The sequence below is a fragment of the Oncorhynchus nerka genome, linkage group LG1 (genome assembly GCF_034236695.1).
Source record: "Oncorhynchus nerka isolate Pitt River linkage group LG1, Oner_Uvic_2.0, whole genome shotgun sequence".
NCBI classification, from domain to species: domain Eukaryota; kingdom Metazoa; phylum Chordata; class Actinopteri; order Salmoniformes; family Salmonidae; genus Oncorhynchus; species Oncorhynchus nerka.
This window is the reverse complement of record NC_088396.1, coordinates 37,638,940-37,659,853: the sequence shown is the minus strand read 5'-3', so window position 1 is coordinate 37,659,853 and position 20,914 is coordinate 37,638,940. Positions and strand designations below refer to the sequence as shown.

Genomic DNA, 20,914 nt, shown 5'->3' with positions numbered 1-20,914 from the left:
TAACCCTGATGTCCTTGCCGTGTCTGAATCCTGGCTCAGGAAGGCCACCAAAATTCAGAGATTTCCATACCCAACTATAACATCTTCCGTCAAGATAGAACTACCAAAGGGGCGGAGTTGCAGTCTACTGCAGAGATAGCCTGCAAAGTAACGTCATACTTTCCAGGTCCATACCCAAACAGTTCGAACTACTAATTTTGAAAATTACCCTCTCCAGAAATAAGTCTCTCACTGTTGCCGCCTGCTACCGGCCACCCTCAGCTCCCAGCTGTGCCCTGGACACCATTTGTGAATTGATCGCCCCCATCTAGCTTCAGAGTTTGTTCTGTTAGGTGACCTAAACTGGGATATGCTTAACACCCCGCAGTCCTACAATGTAAGCTAGATGCCCTCAATCTCACTCAAATCATCAAGGAACCCACCAGGTACAACCCTAACTCTGTAAACAAGGGCACCCTCATAGACGTCATCCTGACCAACTGGCCCTCCAAATACACCTCCGCTGTCTTCAACCAGGATCTCAGCGATCACTGCGTCATTGCCTGTATCCGCCACGGAGCCGCAGTCAAACGACCACCCCTCATCACTGTCAAACGCTCCCTAAAACACTTCTGTGAGCAGGCCTTTCTAATCGACCTGGCCCGGGTATCCTGGAAGGACATTGACCTCATCCCGTCAGTTGAGGATGCCTGGTCATTCTTTAAAAGTAACTTCCTCACCATTTTAGACAAGCATGCTCCGTTCAAAAAATGCAGAACCAAGAACAGATACAGCCCTTGGTTCACTCCAGACCTGACTGCCCTCGACCAGCACAAAAACATCCTGTGGCGGACTGCAATAGCATCGAATAGCCCCGTGATATGCAACTGTTCAGGGAAGTCAGGAACCAATACACGCAGTCAGTCAGGAAAGCTAAGGCCAGCTTCTTCAGGCAGAAGTTTGCATCCTGTAGCTCCAACTCCAAAAAGTTCTGGGACACTGTGAAGTCCATGGAGAACAAGAGTACCTCCTCCCAGCTGCCCACTGCACTGAGGCTAGGTAACACGGTCTCCACCGATAAATCCACGATTATCGAAAGCTTCAATAAGCACTTCTCAACGGCTGGCCATGCCTTCCGCCTGGCTACTCCAACCTCGGCCAACAGCTCCGCCCCCGCAGCTCCTCGCCCAAGCCTCTCCAGGTTCTCCTTTACCCAAATCCAGATAGCAGATGTTCTGAAAGAGCTGCAAAACCTAGACCCGTACAAATCAGCTGGGCTTGACAATCTGGACCCTCTATTTCTGAAACTATCTGCCGCCATTGTCGCAACCCCTATTACCAGCCTGTTCAACCTCTCTTTCATATCGTCTGAGATCCCCAAGGATTGAAAGCTGCCGCAGTCATCCCCCTCTTCAAAGGGGGAGACACCCTGGACCCAAACTGCTATATACCTATATCCATCCTGCCCTGCCTATCTAAGGTCTTCGAAAGCCAAGTCAACAAACAGGTCACTGACCATCTCGAATCCCACCGTACCTTCTCCGCTGTGCAATCTGGTTTCCGAGCCGGTCACGGGTGCACCTCAGCCACGCTCAAGGTACTAAACGATATCATAACCGCTATCGATAAAAGACAGTACTGTGCAGCCGTCTTCATCGACCTCGCCAAGGCTTTCGACTCTGTCAATCACCATATTCTTATCGGCAGACTCAGTAGCCTCGGTTTCTCGGATGACTGCCTTGCCTGGTTCACCAATTACTTTGCAGACAGAGTTCAGTGTGTCAAATCGGAGGGCATGCTGTCCGGTCCTCTGGCAGTCTCTATGGGGGTGCCACAGGGTTCAATTCTCGGGCCGACTCTTTTCTGTATATATCAATGATGTTGCTCTTGCTGCGGGCGACTCCCTGATCCACCTCTACGCAGACGACACCATTCTATATACTTTCGGCCCGTCATTGGACACTGTGCTATCTAACCTCCAAACGAGCTTCAATGCCATACAGCACTCCTTCCGTGGCCTCCAACTGCTCTTAAACGCGAGTAAAACCAAATGCATGCTTTTCAACCGATCGCTGCCTGCACCCGCATGCCCGACTAGCATCACCACCCTGGATGGTTCCGACCTTGAATATGTGGACATCTATAAGTACCTAGGTGTCTGGCTAGACCGCAAACTCTCCTTCCAGACTCACATCAAACATCTCCAATCGAAAATCAAATCAAGAGTCGGCTTTCTATTCCGCAACAAAGCCTCCTTCACTCACGCCGCCAAGCTTACCCTAGTAAAACTGACTATCCTACCGATCCTCGATTTCGGCGATGTCATCTACAAAATGGCTTCCAACACTCTACTCAGCAAACTGGATGCAGTCTATCATAGTGCCATCCGTTTTGTCACCAAAGCACCTTATACCACCCACCACTGCGACTTGTATGCTCTAGTCGGCTGGCCCTCGCTACATATTCGTCGCCAGACCCACTGGCTCCAGGTCATCTACAAGTCCATGCTAGGTAAAGCTCCGCCTTATCTCAGTTCACTGGTCACGATGGCAACACCCATCCGTAGCACACGCTCCAGCAGGTGTATCTCACTGATCATCCCTAAAGCCAACACCTCATTTGGCCGCCTTTCGTTCCAGTACTCTGCTGCCTGTGACTGGAATGAACTGCAAAAATCGCTGAAGTTGGAGACTTTTATCTCCCTCACCAACTTCAAACATCAGCTATCCGAGCAGCTAACCGATCGCTGCAGCTGTACATAGTCTATTGGTAAATAGCCCACCCATTTTCACCTACCTCATCCCCATACTGTTTTTATACTGTTTTTTTTTTTATGTATTTATTTATTTACTTTTCTGCCCTTTTGCACACCAATATCTCTACCTGTACATGACCATCTGATCTTTTATCACCCCAGTGTTAATCTGCAAAATTGTATTATTCGCCTACCTCCTCATGCCTTTTGCACACATTGTATATAGACTGCCCATTTTTTTTCTACTGTGTTATTGACTTGTTAATTGCTTACTCCATGTGTAACTCTGTGTTGTCTGTTCAGACTGCTATGCTTTATCTTGGCCAGGTCGCAGTTGCAAATGAGAACTTGTTCTCAACTAGCCTACCTGGTTAAATAAAGGTGAAATAAAAAAAAATAAAAAGACCCCAAAGAACAAGCAATGCAGATGTAGAAGCACAGTGGCTAGGAAAAAATCCCTAGAAAGGCAGGAACCTAGGAAGAAACCTAGAGAGGAACAAGTCTCTGAACTGTGGCCAGTCCTATACTGGCTGTGCCAGCTGGAGATTATAAAGGTACATTGTCATTAAGGACAGATCGTTCTTCAAGACATTCAAATGTACATAGATGACCAGCAGGGTCAAATAATCCCTGTGGTTATAGAGGGTGCAACAGGTCAGCATCATAGCCGAGCATTCAGTGTTTGAGACAGCAGGTAAAGGAGAGAGCGAGAGAGAGAGGAGAGCTCGGGGGGGGGGGGACAAACACTGTCAGTTAGGCCTCAGAAGTGGGTTGTGTTAGCCTATCACTGGGCTAAATCCCCCTTCTGACACGAAGCTGGGGAAGGAGCTTGGACTGTGGAACAAACGTTTTGTTCATCTTCCTCCGCTTTTCATTGGAAAACAAAGTTAGTTTGCTCATGTATAGAGAAAACAGCTGGTAAATTACTTTTATTTAGATATGCTTTCCCAGCTCATCTACGACAATAATGGAAATAGGGGAGTTTTTTCTGTTTAGTTATAAATGACAGAAATTAGAAAATCCACATTGTGTTTAATATCTTCTTAGTCCTCCTGGGTTGATACAGGCATTTTATATTCTTTGTGAAGGATTTCCACCATGTTGTTTTTCCCCAATTTTTCCAAATGTCCTTTTTCTTGTGTTCCAGACCCTGGCGACTCTCCTCCAGCTCTACTGATTGGAAGGTCAGATTGCATAGCAACCACACGATTAAATGGATCTAATCTACAGACCTTGAAACTGTTGGATGAAAATGGATCCCTTTCATTGGATTACAATTACCAGGAAAAGGAAGTGTGTTGGCTTCTTTCCTCAGACTCCCTCAGACGGCTACGCTGTGCTAAAATGAAGAATCTGAATGGATTTACAATGGAAATGGATATCAAAACAGTACAAAGTTTACAAAGTATGTCTTGCAGTGTGTCAAGTGGTCAAAGATATTCTCCAATTTGGCAACTATTGATTTTTTTTGCACACTCAGTCATGCCCCTTCAGAAAGCCTTAAAATGCTCCCGGTCTCTCTCTTTCTCTCCTTCTTCCTCTCTCTATGTCTCTATCTTCTCAATGTCCATTTTCCTCCCCCTTCAAGCAACCACATGCACCCACAGCACTTAGGCCTGTATATCTTCATATTTTCAATTCTGTTTTTTTCCCCACTTACTTTCACAATGTAGGAAATGCCTACCCAATGCACTTCCCATGGTCACTGTCTTCTTCAGGGTCATTGTAGTGCTAGTCTATCCTGTTAATTCAATCATTTAAGGAATACTGTTCACTCTCAGTATACCATCAATGTTAGATTCCTTCCATACTTTGCATTCAGTTATGTGTCTTTACCTTTAATGAATGACATGAATGTCCATAATAAAATGCTATCTAACATAATGGAAGATCAGCAGGTCCATCCTCACAATATGTCCTTAATCAAAGAACGTTTTGGTGGCAAGAATTTAATGACTTTGTTTTCATCCATAGATGTAGAACACATGACCATTGATTGGCTCACTGGAAACTTCTACTTTGTGGACCATGTAAGCGACAAGATATTTGTTTGCAGCCATGTTGGGGACACCTGCATCACCATTATAGATTTAGATCTGACCAATCCTAAAGGAATCGCTGTGGATCCTCTTATGGGGTAAGTTATCTTTGTATGTTTACTTTGGCTGGCAATTACAAGTGTAACCTTTAGTATCCCTCAAGTCCATTGGCTCCATCTATTGTCACAGATCTTGTCACGTACCCATGATATGCATATTTTTGTGTCCATTTAACTTGACAAACCAATTAGCTGGTATTCAAACAAGTGTGCAGAGTGGTTTTCCGAATAGCGCTTCCAGAAATGTGTTTTCCATGGTAACACATCACAGATGGGGGTAGTAAACACTTCAAAACAGCCACTTCTGAAAAACCATTCCAGAAACGCAGTACAGTATCTTCAGTTGATTGAATAAAGCCTTTCTCAGAATGTTAAGTCTTTAAAACCTTGTGCCTACCGTACCATATAACAATATGTATGATTGCCTGACCTTACGCAATGCAGATATTGCTTTCCTTTCGGAGCATGTCTTGCTGTGTAAATGCTGGGGAGCCAGTGCTCCAGACAGCTCCCATTGTCACCAGGTTTCATCAGTATTTACTGATTCCCCCTCACATCCCCCTGTATGAAACTCCCCTTGCAGGACCCTCTCTGTTTGAACATTTTTGGTTATGTCACCACCACATGTACCCAAACCACTGTGGGGGAGACAACATGGCTGTCTGAAAACAGTGCTTCAAACGGAGGAGGAAAGGGGGGGTTATGGAAAGGGGGGGTGTTATGGAGATCTGATTATATTATTTGTTATTTATTTAGTCATCAGCAGCTAAAAGGGTTTCTGTTCTGTTGTAAGATTCCCAGGGAGATGGAACCCAGGAGCTCAACAGAGAGAGAGATAGTTAGCCCCATTATTTTCATGAGGGTACAAGGACAGTCAGTAGACATGAATTCAGAACAGCTGTGTAATGAGAAGCCTTTCGCTGAGAGATGCTGTATCTTAGCACTACGGCTCTTGGTGGAGCAAAGGCCATTTACAGTGCAAACAACACCAGAATGAGAACATCGGAACTTCTCTTCTCAATGTGTGTTATTTAGTGGTTATTTACTAACCCATGCCCGGAAAAATGGCCGGGCCTTAGGGGGCCTGGCCCGCACTACCGTACCTCCTTCCTTGCCTGTCCAAATAAAATATTGAAATATTGATAATTTATTAGACTGAGACGCATGTCGTCAGGAAGACGGATCAATCTCACTTAAAACATCTGAAACAGCGCTCCTCTGTCTCAGTATGTGTAGACCATGTATCTGATGCTGTCTGGACCAAAAGAGTATGGCATGTCATACTATTTCTGGCCAGACAGCATCAGATACATGGGCTTCATATAGAGGGGCACTGTTTTGCTCGCTCAGATTCTTTCTCCAGTGATATAGTTTCAGCAGAGAGGAAGAGGCGAGGAGAGAGGGCTCACTTTCGCAAATCTGTCTAGAATAAGCCCAAAGCATTTCTATGGGAATAATATGCAGACCTAAACTTGTCGCCTACCTTCCCGCCTTTGGGACAAAGGCTCCCATTGTTAGGGTGGAGACATGAGCATCTTGTCATTATGGGATAAAAGAGCTAGAAAATTATATGTCATACACTGCCGTTGAGGAACAATGGGAAAGTAATTTTATTTTGAAAGTTTGCGAATGAAAGTTCCTCAGTATTTGAAAAATCTTTCCAACACTCCCGGCCTCGATAATCACCAAGCCTCGGTGTGAAAGAGCAAAATATCATGATCTGATGATCGCATATATCTAGTGGGAAAAAAACAGCTGTCTGTCCCAAGCTCACTGGCACAGGAAACTCTGAGAACCCAGAATAGGCTAGTTGATACAATGTTTAAAGTTCACTAATGACAGCTTCTGGCCGGACCCAGTGATGATTTGATGCAATGTTGAACTTCACTAGCAATAGTGAAGACAGATAGAGGAGGCAGACAGGTGGCGTAGAGAGATTAATGTGATTGAAAGAACCAGAATTTTTGTCAGGATATTTTCGACTATTTTTATTTGTCGGCTTATGCATTTTACTTAGTTGACGATGAACATTATAGGCCTACTGCTGCATCAGGCTATCTCTGAGTTCTATGCTCTCATTTCTTTAGCTGTCAATGGACCACACAGTGAATCAATGTTTCCATATTGCAGAGGCTGGTGCTCTTGCCATATTTATATTTTAACATTTAGATTTGTATCATTTAACTTCAAATTTTTATGATTAACCACTTGACAAGGATTTTGACAAACAAAAACATTATTATTGAAATCAAATTGTTCCACGAAAATGCACATATAACTGGCATGCAGATCAGTAGAAATGGTAGGATAAATTGTAACCCCAATTTTGAAACTCTTTACAGTACTTTTCCTCAGCTAAACCTCAGCATCCAGATTATTCAACATAACTTCAGATGCTTCTGGTTCTCAATATAACTCCTGTATCTCTAAATAATGCAGCGTCTACTCTGCACAGCAAAATGATTCCTGTGAAGTGAACATTTTTATTGATACAAGGATTTTAGATTGGTTTCTCACATCCTCGCAATGAATTCCCCACCTAATTCCCCAAAACACTTCCTTCCTATGAAATGTCTCTGTGTTGTTTTGCTAAAAGCAATGCGGCTTGTCTCTTATGATTCACTGTGAATCTATGCAGCGTGTTGCTGTGACTGTGTTTGCATGGAGAATGACAAACATTCCCTTTTAACTTGATGAAAATAGAATGAAATTACTCCCAGGACAAACATGCCTGTTTACTTTACATGGAAAAACATTAGTTGTGGAAAAGTTAGTCACTTACACGCTTACACACACACCAACACATACACACACACACACACACACACACGTGCGTGCATGATGTGACGTGGTGTGTGTTTTGAGGGATAATGGTGTAGGAGGAGAGTGCATGTGCAGGTCCCTCCGGGAACAGGGAGTTGGGCATGAATTCTGCCAGCTAGATTGGTTATCAGGAGGAAGCGTTTTTCTGGTCTCGTCTTCCTCTAATTGGTGAGACATAGCTACAGCTGTTTCTAGTGAGAGAGAGAGCCTGGGGCAATGGAGTGAAAACAAAAAGAAATTGGGGAGGTTGGTGATAGCAGCATAGCATGAGAAGCAATGTTAAGGGAATATGTTCTGACAACACCCTACATTTTATTTTGCTGTTGTTTAGATTTTTTATTTCTCTTTCATGAAAAGAGATCTTATCTTTGAAAAGGAATTGAAATGAGAGTGAACTTGTGTTTCATCTTGCCTGTGGTAGTTATAGTTACACTCTTACTTCCCAAAAAAATACTGTTGACTGAGGGGGCATATTTTTCCATCATATTTTGATGGGAGAATGGATTTTGATTAGGCTAAAAGCAAAAACTAAAGTAACAACAATGTTTATTAGTTTAGTCAGGCCTAGAGTTCCTTTCCCATTTGATTGTGGAACATACATACTTTAAACCCCTCTAAACCCGTTGATAAATAAATTCTCAACAATATGAAACCTAGTGAGCTCTCTCAGAGTATGATGTTGTAGGTTCTCTGCAGTGCAGGCCTCAAATCAAAACAAATCTAATTGTATTTGTATCAAACACATGGTTAGCAGATGTTAATGTGAGTGTAGTGAAATGCTTGTGCTTCTATTTACGACAGTGCAGTAATATCTAACTAGTAATCCAACAATTCCCCAACAACTACCTAATACACACAAATCTATAGGGGTGAATGAGAATATGTACATATAAGTATATGGATGAGCGATGGCCGAGTGGCATAGGCAAGGTGTAGTAAATGGTATAAAATACAGTATATACATGTGATATGGGTAATGTAAGATATGTAATCATTATTAATGTGGCATTATTTAAAGTGCCATTGTTTAAAGTGTCTAGTGATCCATTTATTAAAGTGTCCAGTGATTGGGTCTCAATGTAGGCAGCAGCCTCTCTGAGTTAGTGATTGCTGTTTAGCAGTCTGATGGCCTTGAGATAGAAGCTGTTTTTCAATCTTTCGGTCCCAGCTTTGATGCACTCTCTCGATCCGAGCTTTTAATGCACCTTCTGGATGATAGGTGTGAACAGGAAGTGGCTCGGGTTGTGGTCCTTGATGGTCTTTTTCGACTTCCTGTGACATCAGGTGCTGTAGGTGTCATGAAGGGCAGGTAGTTTGCCCCCGGTGATACATTGTGCAGATCGCACCACCTTCTACAGTGCCTTGCAGTTGAGGGCAGTGCAGTTGCCATACGAGGTGGTGATACAGCCCGACAGGATGCTTTCGATTGTGCATCTGTAAAAGTTCTTCAGGGTTTTGGGTGACAAGCCAAATTTCTTCCGCCCTCCGAGGTTGAAGAGGTGCTGTTGTGCCTTCTTCGCCACACTGTCTGTGTGGGTGAATGATTTATGTTTGTCGGTGATGTGTACACCCAGGAATTTAAAAAATGTCCACCTTCTCCACTGCTGTCCCTTCGATGTGGATAGGGGGGTGCTCCCTCTGCTGTTTCCTGAAGTCCACAATCATCTCCTTTGTTTCGTTGACGTTGAGTGAGAGGTTGTTTTCCTGACACTACACTTCTAGTGCCCTCAAGCCCTCCCTGTAGGCTGTCTCGTCGTTGTTGGTGATCAAGCCCACTACTGTTATGTCGCCTGCAAACTTGATGATTGAGTTGGAGGCGTGCATGGCCACGCAGTCGTGGGTGAACAGGGAGTACAGGAGAGAGCTGAGCACACACCCTTGTGGGGCCCCAGTGTTGAGGGTCAGAGAAGTGTAGATGTTGTTTCCTACCTTCACCACCGGGGGCGGCCTGTCAGAAAGTCCAGGACCCAGTTGCACAGGGCGGGGTTGAGACCTAGGGCGTCCAGCTTGATGATGAGCTTGGAGGATACTATGGTGTTGAATGCTTAGCTGTAGTCAATGGACAGCATTCTTATATAGGTATTATTTTTGTCCAAATGGGATAGGGCAGTGTGCATTGTGATTCCGATTGCGTCATCTGTGGACCTGTTATACCGGTATGCGAACTGAAGTGGGTCTAGGGTGGCTGATAAGGTGGAGGTGATATGATCCTTGACTGGTCTCTCCAAGCACTTTATGATGACAGAAGTGAGTGCTACGGGGCGATAGTCATTTTGTTCAGTTATCTTTGCCTTCTTGGGTACAGGAACCATGGTAGCCATCTTGAAGCATGTGGGGACAACAGACCGGGATAGGGAACGACTGAATATGTCCGTAAACACACCAGCCAGCTGGTCTGCGCATGCTCTGAGGACGCGTCTAGGGATGCCATCCTGGCCAGCAGCCTTGTGAGGGTTAACAAGTTTAAATGTTTTACTCACATCAACCACGGAGAATGATAGGGGGGACGCAGTCTTCGTTAGCGAGCTGCAACGGTTTCACTGTATTATCCTCAAAGTGGGCGAAGAAGGTGTTTAGTTTGTCTGGAAGCGTGACGTCTATGTCCGGGACATGGCTGTTTTTTTTTTGCCCGTGATATCCTGTAGATCCTGTCTGAGACGTTGAATTGCGACTCCACCTTGTCCCTCTACTGGCATTTCACTTGTTTAATTGCCTTGTGAATGGAATAACTACACTGTTTATATTCAGCCATATTTCCAGACCTGTTTCCATGGTTAAATGCGGTGGACTCGCTTTCAGTTTTGCACGAATGCTGCCATCCATCCATGGTTTCTGGTTAGGGTAGGTCTCCAAGTTAGGATTGAGGGGGTGAGGAATTGGATGATTGAATAGAAACACTTTTGATTTGGAGATGTGGAGAGTAGTCGCACTATTATCTTTTCAATCGAATTATGTCACTGAAATCACAAAATTAATACAGATTCAGCTTCTCTTTTCAGTTCCTATATCTACACATCTTTCATGGTTATTTAATCTAATGGACACAAAAATACAAAAGCAACAATACCTTAGGATATTATGTGTATAATGTGCTGGTAGTCATTGTCTGTTTGATGGAGGTCATGGTACAACCCAAATGTAACCTCATTATGTTTTCAATTATTTTTTAAAGAAAGTAGTATTTAACAGAGAGAATGTATCACATTCACTGCATTTTTATGGAAGAAAGGATTTGTGGAGATGTGCAGTTTGTCTCTTTTGAGGAACAACTGCACAAAGAGGAGCCCTGGACGTTTTTCACAACTGTTCTATGGACTAGACAAATGTGTCCTTGTGCAGATAGAGATATAGATATATTATATGTATTGGAAGTGTAACGGTATAAAAAGGGCCAATGAAAGGCATGCCAATGTCATTTATTGTAGGATGTATGAACCTAAAACGTTTTGAAAGACGTTCTAAAAAACTACTGTAAAAGGTAACAAGATATATTTACAAAGGAGAAGAAAAATAGACTTCAGATAGGACGTTTAAAGACCATCATCCACTAGATTTTGGAGCATTGCTTCAGGGACTTGCTTCCATTCAGCGACAAGAGCATTAGTGAGGTCGGGCACTGATGTTGGGCGATTAGGCCTGGCTCGCAGTCAGCTTTCCAATTCATCCCAAAGGTGTTCGATGGGGTCCCAAAGGTGTTCGAGGCTCTGTGCAGGCCAGTCAAGCTCTTCCACAACGATCTCAACAAACCATTTCTGTATGGACCTTGGTTTGTGCACAGTGGCATTGTCGTGCTGAAACAGGAAAGGGCTGGCTATAGACTCCTGGAAAGAGCTGGCTATAGACTGCTAGCTTAACAGTGGGTACTCGTGGGGGGTCATTTTAGACAGCCATACAAAACTACAAAACCATACTGGCCCTGACACAACATTTTCTTCTCTGTACATGTATAGGTAAAATCAGGAAATGAATAGTTCAGTTTATAAGACTTACAATGAAAAGGTTTAGTGGGGTTGCTTGCTTTTCATACCATGACTACAATTAAACCATTAGCAATGGGTTTCGTCAGGATTCTTCTTGTATCTGTTTTGAGTACCGTGTTCCTTTTTCTTATTGTCAACTCCTTCCATTTGTAAACCTGTAGGTTCTATACAGTCACTCCAGTTCATTTAGAACTGTCCTTGGTAGTTGGCTCTAACTTAGGTGCAGTAATTGTGTTCAAAAAGTGTTGTGGATATTTCTGAATCATTACCAATGTAGGCATGAATAACTACATGCCTACATGATCACATACACCTACTATGTATTCACTCACTGTGCTCTAAGTCACTTTGAATAAAAGTGTTTACTCAGTGGCATATTTCTACAAGTTTATTTATACACATTATCTTCTCGTAGGATGCTGTTCTTCACTGACTACGGAGACGTAGCCAAGGTGGAGCGCTGTAACATGGACGGCACCAACCGAACCAGGCTGGTGGATTACAAGACAGTGCAACCCACAGCCGTGGCCCTGGACCTGGCCAAGAAGCTGGTGTACTGGGCAGACGCCTACTTGGATTACATTGAAGTGGTGGATTACAACGGGAAAAACAGGCATGCAGTCATCCAGGGCAGTCAAGTGAGTGTCTAGCCTCATTGTGTTGTCGTCGTGAGGCTAAGCTGAGCTCTGCTTCTGATGATTGTCTTCTTGGGTTTACAGTTTACACGCCACGCAGGGAAATGAGTCTGAGGACATTTATATTAATTTTGAGAGGGAACAATCTGAGCTGGGTTTGTCCAGTGTGTGGGTCAGTTGTTAAGAGTGTGGCGCTAGCAATGCCACAGTTGTGGGTTAAATGTTTGCAAGGATCACATACACATACTAAGACATTACAAGAATGATAAAATCTTCCTCCTTGCAGACTGTTAACTACAGCTTTCCAAAACTATACTTGCGACGGCAGGTCAGAGGGCAGTTCAGGGGGCATTTCAGGTGAAGTAATAAATGCCTTTCTTCTACCTACAAAATGAATTCTACCTTGCCCAAGTCACTGTAGAGCTTTAACATCCCAAATGCCACCCTCTTTCCTATATAGTGTACTACTTTTGATGAGAGCCTCTGGTCAACATTAGTACACAATTTAGGGAATGGGGTGCCAGGGATGCACCTAAGGTTTGATATCTCCTGAATATGGATTACACTGCATGGTGATAAATCAGTGTGGATGAGCTTGAGAAGCTGTGATAAGGTCACTTACAAATAGCCCAAATGGTTAGTCCTTCTCCCTGTACTACACTTTGGAGATGGACAATTAGGGGAATGATATTATTCAAAAGCATGCCCCTTGAAAGCAACCTACTGTAATGCGAGGGAGACTTATATTGTAGGCTACGATGGAGATGGAAGGAAAGAAGGAGGCCAGGGCGTATGAAATACACCTCATTGTGTGTGCAGGTGTTCTTAGCATAATGATGCCTCTTTCTGTTCATAAATGAGTGACCTCAGTAGACCTCTGAGATGTTGCTCTGCATATCGTCTCCATGACAAATGAAAGACAGATTTGACTTTTTCTACTGGCAGACGATGTAGTGTTGCGTCGTAATCCATTTTTTAAATTCCACATACATTTCAGCTCCAACACCACAGGGTTAATTTAACACAATACTAAAAATACAATACAATATGCAGGTTCAGTCATAGGTCTACAGTAATTGTGAATGCTATATGATAACCTGTGTAGAAAGCACACTGTTTCTACATCATATTAAAAGAAACCATATGCAGGTCAACCCTGGGCGTATAGTGATTGTGAACAGAATATGAAAAACCTCTGTAGTTTATAGATCACACAACCTTGAAATAAACTGGAAATAAACTGAATGATATTAATATTCAAGCAAACTGTGTGTTTCTGAAGAACACGATGGTTCACTGGTTTCCTGGTTGTGTTTTTTCTCCTGCCACATGTTTTGCCGCCCCAGGGTTGAGGTGAGGCCCAGTGGGTTAAGGCATACTTTCTGTGTACAATGATCACCCAACCCTGTCCTGTGTGTGTGTGTGTTTGTGTGGGGGGGGTTGTGTGTGCATGCACATGGAAGGTGTTGCTGGGTAAATGTAGCGTGTAGGGCATTATTCCCACTCCACGACCCCCTGATGGCTGGGGAATACACACACATCTCCTGTCTTAGATCCTGGATCTCCCACAGTTGAGTTATAGATTAAAAGTGTTGTTATTTTTGCAGGGGTGGGGGTTCTGTTGCATGTCAATGAATTGTTCTGCTCTGTTTTAGGTGTCCTACATCCATGGATTAGCTGTCTTTGAGAACTACCTGTATGCCACTCATTCTGACCCCTCCAATGGGAATATCATGGAAATCTTCAAGATTCATCGGTTTAACACCACAGAACCCAGGACACTTACCAGCCTAGGGAGTTCCAGAGGAGCAATACGGGTTTACCACAGACTCACTCAGCCAAAAGGTAAAGGATATTTGGTCTCCAGTTGTAACATGTGCATGTATGCACAGTACTTGTAGCGCACAAGCTCATGGAGATGTCTGCATCACTGTGACTTGATCCAGTCAGGGTACTGCAATGCATGCTGGTGTCAAATGTATCTGTAGCCTACATTTGAAAAACATGTGTCACGTTCGTCGAAATGATGTGACCAAGGTGCAGCGTGAAAATAGTTCCACATATTTTTAATCAACTGAAACTCACCGAAACAAAACAAAACAACAAACAACCAAACGAAACGTGACGCTACTAGCGTGCACACAGGCACCTAACTGTAGACAAGATCCCACACCAGAAAGTGGGAAACAGGGCTGCCTAAATATGATCCCCAATCAGAGTCTACTATAAACAGCTGTCTCTAATTGGGAACCATATCAGGCCAACATAGAAATACAAAAACCCCTAGACCTACTACAACCCTCGACATCCACCACCCTAGACATACAAAACCCTAGACATACAACACTGAAGTACCTACCCTAGTCACACACTGACCTAACCAAAATCAATAGAAAACAGAGATATCTAAGGTCAGGGCGTGACAACGTGGTGTGAATATGAGAGAATTCTCCATCATTTGATAAAGTACAGTCAAATGATTGTGTTAGAGCTGTGTTTAATGAGTCTAATAGACTTTTCTACTCCTCCTGTCCTCTAGTTAGGAGTCACGCGTGTGAGACGGACCCGTATGGAAAGCAAGGGGGATGCTCCCACATCTGTCTGCTGAGCGGTAGCTACAAGTCCAGGACCTGTCGATGTCGGACAGGCTTCAGTCTGGAGAGTGACGGACAGTCCTGCAAAAGTCAGTGTCACCTCTCTCCCTCCTTTCCTTTTGTCATAAACATGTCATCTGTCAGTGTCATGTCTCCCTCCTTTCCTTATGTCATAAACATGTCATCTGTCAGTGTCATGTCTCCCTCCTTTCCTTATGTCATAAACATGTCATCTGTCATCTGTCAGTGTCATGTCTCCCTCCTTTCCTTTTGTCATAAACATGTCATCTGTCAGTGTCATGTCTCCCTCCTTTCCTTATGTCATAAACATGTCATCTGTCAGTGTCATGTCTCCCTCCTTTCCTTATGTCATAAACATGTCATCTGTCATCTGTCAGTGTCATGTCTCCCTCCTTTCCTTTTGTCATAAACATGTCATCTGTCAGTGTCATGTCTCCCTCCTTTCCTTTTGTCATAAACATGTCATCTGTCATCTGTCAGTGTCATGTCTCCCTCCTTTCCTTTTGTCATAAACATGTCATCTGTCATCTGTCAGTGTCATGTCTCCCTTCTTTCCTTATGTCATAAACATGTCATCTGTCAGTGTCATGTCTCCCTCCTTTCCTTTTGTCATAAACATGTCATCTGTCATCTGTCAGTGTCATGTCTCCCTTCTTTCCTTATGTCATAAACATGTCATCTGTCAGTGTCATGTCTCCCTCCTTTCCTTATGTCATAAACATGTCATCTGTCAGTGTCATGTCTCCCTCCTTTCCTTTTGTCATAAACATGTCATCTGTCAGTGTCATGTCTCCCTCCTTTCCTTATGTCATAAACATGTCATCTGTCAGTGTCATGTCTCCCTCCTTTCCTTATGTCATAAACATGTCATCTGTCATCTGTCAGTGTCATGTCTCCCTCCTTTCCTTTTGTCATAAACATGTCATCTGTCAGTGTCATGTCTCCCTCCTTTCCTTTTGTCATAAACATGTCATCTGTCAGTGTCATGTCTCCCTCCTTTCCTTATGTCATAAACATGTCATCTGTCATCTGTCAGTGTCATGTCTCCCTCCTTTCCTTTTGTCATAAACATGTCATCTGTCAGTGTCATGTCTCCCTCCTTTCCTTTTGTCATAAACATGTCATCTGTCATCTGTCAGTGTCATGTCTCCCTCCTTTCCTTTTGTCATAAACATGTCATCTGTCATCTGTCAGTGTCATGTCTCCCTTCTTTCCTCATGTCATAAACATGTCATCTGTCAGTGTCATGTCTCCCTCCTTTCCTTTTGTCATAAACATGTCATCTGTCATCTGTCAGTGTCATGTCTCCCTCCTTTCCTTATGTCATAAACATGTCATCTGTCAGTGTCATGTCTCCCTCCTTTCCTTATGTCATAAACATGTCATCTGTCAGTGTCATGTCTCCCTCCTTTCCTTATGTCATAAACATGTAATCTGTCATCTGTCAGTGTCATGTCTCCCTTCTTTCCTTATGTCATAAACATGTCATCTGTCAGTGTCATGTCTCCCTCCTTTCCTTATGTCATAAACATGTCATCTGTCAGTGTCATGTCTCCCTTCTTTCCTTATGTCATAAACATGTAATCTGTCAGTGTCATGTCTCCCTTCTTTCCTTATGTCATAAACATGTCATCTGTCATCTGTCTCTGTCACGTCTCCCTCCTTTCCTTATGTCATAAACATGTAATCAATGTAGAAAATATATCATGTAGATTAAATAGTTCCCTAAAACTACAAAAGTGTGTCGTGGAAGAACGGTAGAGATGTTGCCAAAATGTAAAACAAATATATAATAATAATAATAATAATAATGATAATATGTTTTATTAGGAACAAAAAATGAAGACTACAGATTAATGTATGGGACAATATACAAACGTTTTTGAGAAAGATCATTTGAAAGACAACATTTTACAGAGTAAATGTACTTTTTGGTTTCTTTTCATTTTGATAAGATATGAAAATGCAATGAATTGAAGGTTATTGTTGATGTAAAAATCTAACTTTACCAATTTTAAAGTTGTGTCATGTCAAAGTCGTGCGTGTGCATGCACATGGAAGGTGTTGTTGGGTAAATGTAGCGTGTAGTGCATTATGCCCACTCCATGACCCTGTGATGGCTGGGGATTACACACACATCTCCTGTCTTAGATCCTGGATCTCCCACAGTTGAGTTATAGATTAAAAGTTGTGTTATTTTTGCAGGGTTGGGGGTTCTGTTGCATGTCAATGCATTGTTCTGCTCAGTTTTGGGTGTCCTACATCCACATTCTGTTATTGCAGGAATATTCTGCTGCGACAATACAGGTCAAATTAAGATCTTACATCTGTATATATTGCCCAGCCTCAGATAGTCAGACAGTGATGAAGACGAATACTGGTTGAGACTGGTCCATTAGAAGATTATGTCCCACTATTGACCTGTCAGGAGCTGCAATTCATTATGGCCTTAATGGAGTTTTAAGTTTGTTTGCATTTGTTAGCTTGCCTGATCATTCCACAGACATTGTGTAGTTGACAAAAAAAGCAGAAGATCAAATTGAAGACACAATCAGAGGTCCACCTCATTTCGATCGGGTGTACGAGCGCCTTGCCGCATTCCCCCTCCGAGACACGTTTGATTTATACCTCCCTGCTAGATGTTCTGATGACACCAGCTCTCTCTTCCCTTAGCCTAATGAGATTCAGTGCTAAATGGTAGTGCTTCTTTATGTCGCATCGCAGCCAGTCACGGTGGGGTTTGAGATCTGGGTCTTAATTGTCTCCTGGGGTTGCCTGGCTCTCCCTCACAGGATGATAAATTGAAGTGATGCCTGTGTGGTCTGTCTCACCCAAGCCAGTATGGTCTCCTGGGTAAAGGGGGTAGAGAAGCTGGGGGTAGAGTGAGGAGAGGTCTGGTTCTGTCTTTGTAGTCCTGGAGGATCCCTGGGGTCCCACCCAGAACCCCCCAGAGTGACTGGTGCTTTGCCGCAGTGGAGCTGCCTCAGCTTTCTATGCAGGCTCTCTGTCTGCCTTTCAAAGGAGATACTGTGAAAGTCTGTTCATTAGAAGTTAACAGTCATAGTACCTTTGCTTTATTAGTCTATCTCACCTGACTTTCATATTGTTAAAGCAGAAGGCCAAAATAGCTAGCGAGTATACTGCTCTCTCAGTGTTCTTCAGCCATTTCCCCTCACGGACTTGTTACAGGTTTCAGTTTATCTAGCCATTTTGAGGTTGGTTAGCACATTAGCACATTAGCACTGATTGGAGTCACCTCGTTAGACAGTGTGTGTTTCACTTGCGCAGGACCAGCGCATCAGTTGGAGATGCGATGTTGAGAGAGCCACACCTCACATCAGACAACCACATTAGTTTGAAAGAAGCCTGAGTTTTGGTGTTTGGCTCCATTTTCTTTTTACACCCTATCCTAAATTGGTGGGGGTTATTATTTTAGTTTGTCTTTTCGGAGACACGTTAGTGGGCATCCATGATGGGTGTCTTTTAGAACCCCTTTTGAGACCCTTTGTTTTGGTTGACAAAGGGAACGACAACATTTTGAGTTTGTCTTATGGGAAAGTAACAGACTGAAATGCCAGTTTGGAACAAATGTGACAGAAGGGAAGTAAAACATTCATTGGCACTGATCATTGCTCCCATTAAGGAGAATAGAGGTGGGTGGAGACAATCACAAAGACAGGTGAAACAGATCAGTGCGTGACAGTTAGGGCCTATAAATATTTCATAATATATTGTCATTTTTTCCTTCTTTTTCCCAATATAGTAATTTGGTGTTTTATTCTATGAGTTATCATTTCCATACTAATACATTTCATGAATTGTTTCTTTACAATTGCTTCTCTGTGGTGCCAGCGGTTTAAGACAGTTTATTGTAATCTGTTTAAGTGCTGTTATTCTCAGAATTCTGAAGAGGTGATTATCAGATTGGAGGACCCGTGCATGAGGGGTTCTTCACAGCAGTATAAGTTCTGGATTTAGAGAAAGTGAGCGTTCAAACGTATCATCCAATACTTTGTATACTTCGGTCCAGAAATGATTGAGGACTGGGCAGGAATATAGCACGTGGGTGTGGTTAACCCTACTCTCCCCAATTTACCCAGCAACTTGATGTGATGTCACAGTTGTCCTGATTGTATTATAGGAGTTACGAAAAATCTTGAGTGCATTTTCAGAGTGTTCCCTCAAGAGTAGAAAGTTGGTTGTCTTGGACGTGTTTCTAGATATGTCCTCCCAGTCCTCTTGGGTTACTACTAATTTGCAGCTCGTCTACCCAATTGGTTACCGATATAATATTCTCATCTTTTGTGTCTTCTTTGGGGATTCTATATATGTGCCCCAGCACATTCTAGGCATTTACCTTGTTATAAGTCTTTGTTATATTTCTAATTAAAGGATGTACAGTACATAATTAAGCATTTCATTCAGTCCCACTGCTTTAGTAAGAAAGCATCTTGAGATTTCTGGAGGTTGTATTTAAAAAATATATACATTCTCAAATGTGTCTATCCCATTGTCCGTGAACATCTGATACCTGGTCAGTCCTTCTTCAGCCCACGATTTAAATGTATCACCTATCATAGTTGGCTTAAAGTCGCCGTCTATTCAAATCCTCACCGGTAGATCAGATCTGTTTGGATGCATTTTATTTTGGTGATCTTTGTCCAGACCTCTATAGTGTTATTTATACAGCCATTTCAATCATCCTAGTGTGTGTATTGATTGTCTTCATAAATATAGTTGCACTTATTAGTTTTTTCATTTGTTGGACTTCTATCTCTCCATTTAGCTGTAGATGCCTAGTTCATCCATATTTGGTCACCAACAAACAAGCAAGATTTCTGGCTCTCCACAGACCTGTAACTTCTTCTTTAAGAGGCTCCTCTGTCCTATACTTGTTACCTGTATTAATGGCACCTGATTCACTGACCGGCGCCGACAGAGATGGCCGCCTCGCTTCGCGTTCCTAGGAAACTATGCAGTTTTTTGTTTTTTTACGTGTTATTTCTTACATTAGTACCCCAGGTCATCTTAGGTTTCATTACATACAGTCGAGAAGAACTACTGAATATAAGATCAGCGTCAACTCACCATCAGTACGACCAAGAATATGTTTTCCGCGACGCGGATCCTGTGTTCTGCCTTACAAACAGGACAACGGAATGGATCGCATGCAGCGACCCAAGAAAACGACTCCGAAAAAGAGGGAAACGTAGCGGTCTTCTGGTCAGACTCCGGACAAGGGCACATCGCGCACCACTCCCCAGCATTCTTCTTGCCAATGTCCAGTCTCTTGACAACAAGGTTGATGAAATCCGAGCAAGGGTAGCATTCCAGAGGGACATCAGAGACTGCAATGTTCTCTGCTTCACGGAAACATGGCTTACTGGGAAGACGCTATCCGATGCGGTGCAGCCAACGGGTTTCTCCACGCATCGCGCCGACAGAAACAAACATCTTTCTGGTAAGAAGAGCGGCGGGGGCGTATGCCTCATGACTAACAAGACATGGTGTGATGAAGGAAACATACAGGAACTCAAATCCTTCTGTTCACCTGATTTAGAATTCCTCACAATCAAATGTAGACCGCATTATCTTCCAAGAGAATTCTCTTCGATTATAATCACAGCCGTATATATCCCCCCCAAGCAGACACATCGATGGCTCTGAACGAACTTTATTTAACTCTTTGCAAACTGGAAACCATTTATCCGGAGGCTGCATTCATTGTAGCTGGGGATTTTAACAAAGCTAATCTGAAAACAAGACTCCCTAAATTTTATCAGCATATCGATTGCGCAACCAGGGGTGGTAAAACCTTGGATCATTGTTACTCTAACTTCCGCGACGCATATAAGGCCCTGCCCCGCCCCCTTTCGGAAAAGCTGACCACGACTCCATTTTGTTGATCCCTGCCTACAGGCAGAAACTTAAACAAGAGGCTCCCACGCTGAGGTCTGTCCAACGCTGGTCAGACCAAGCTGACTCCACACTCCAAGACTGCTTCCATCATGTGGACTGGGACATGTTTC

The 20,914-nt window shown here is 43.2% G+C and overlaps 1 protein-coding gene across 1 annotated transcript in view; it reads left to right on the top strand.

Annotated features, from left to right (window-relative positions):
• Positions 1-4,686: 4,686 nt before the first annotated feature.
• Positions 4,687-20,914, top strand: part of LOC115117317 (low-density lipoprotein receptor-related protein 1B-like) — a 286,805-nt gene continuing 270,577 nt past the window's right edge. Inside the window, exons 1-4 of the mRNA XM_065014311.1 lie at positions 4,687-4,871; positions 12,051-12,273; positions 13,926-14,115; positions 14,810-14,953. Of these exons, the coding sequence (XP_064870383.1) occupies positions 4,687-4,871; positions 12,051-12,273; positions 13,926-14,115; positions 14,810-14,953 (742 nt within the window). The remainder of the gene's footprint in view (positions 4,872-12,050; positions 12,274-13,925; positions 14,116-14,809; positions 14,954-20,914) is intronic.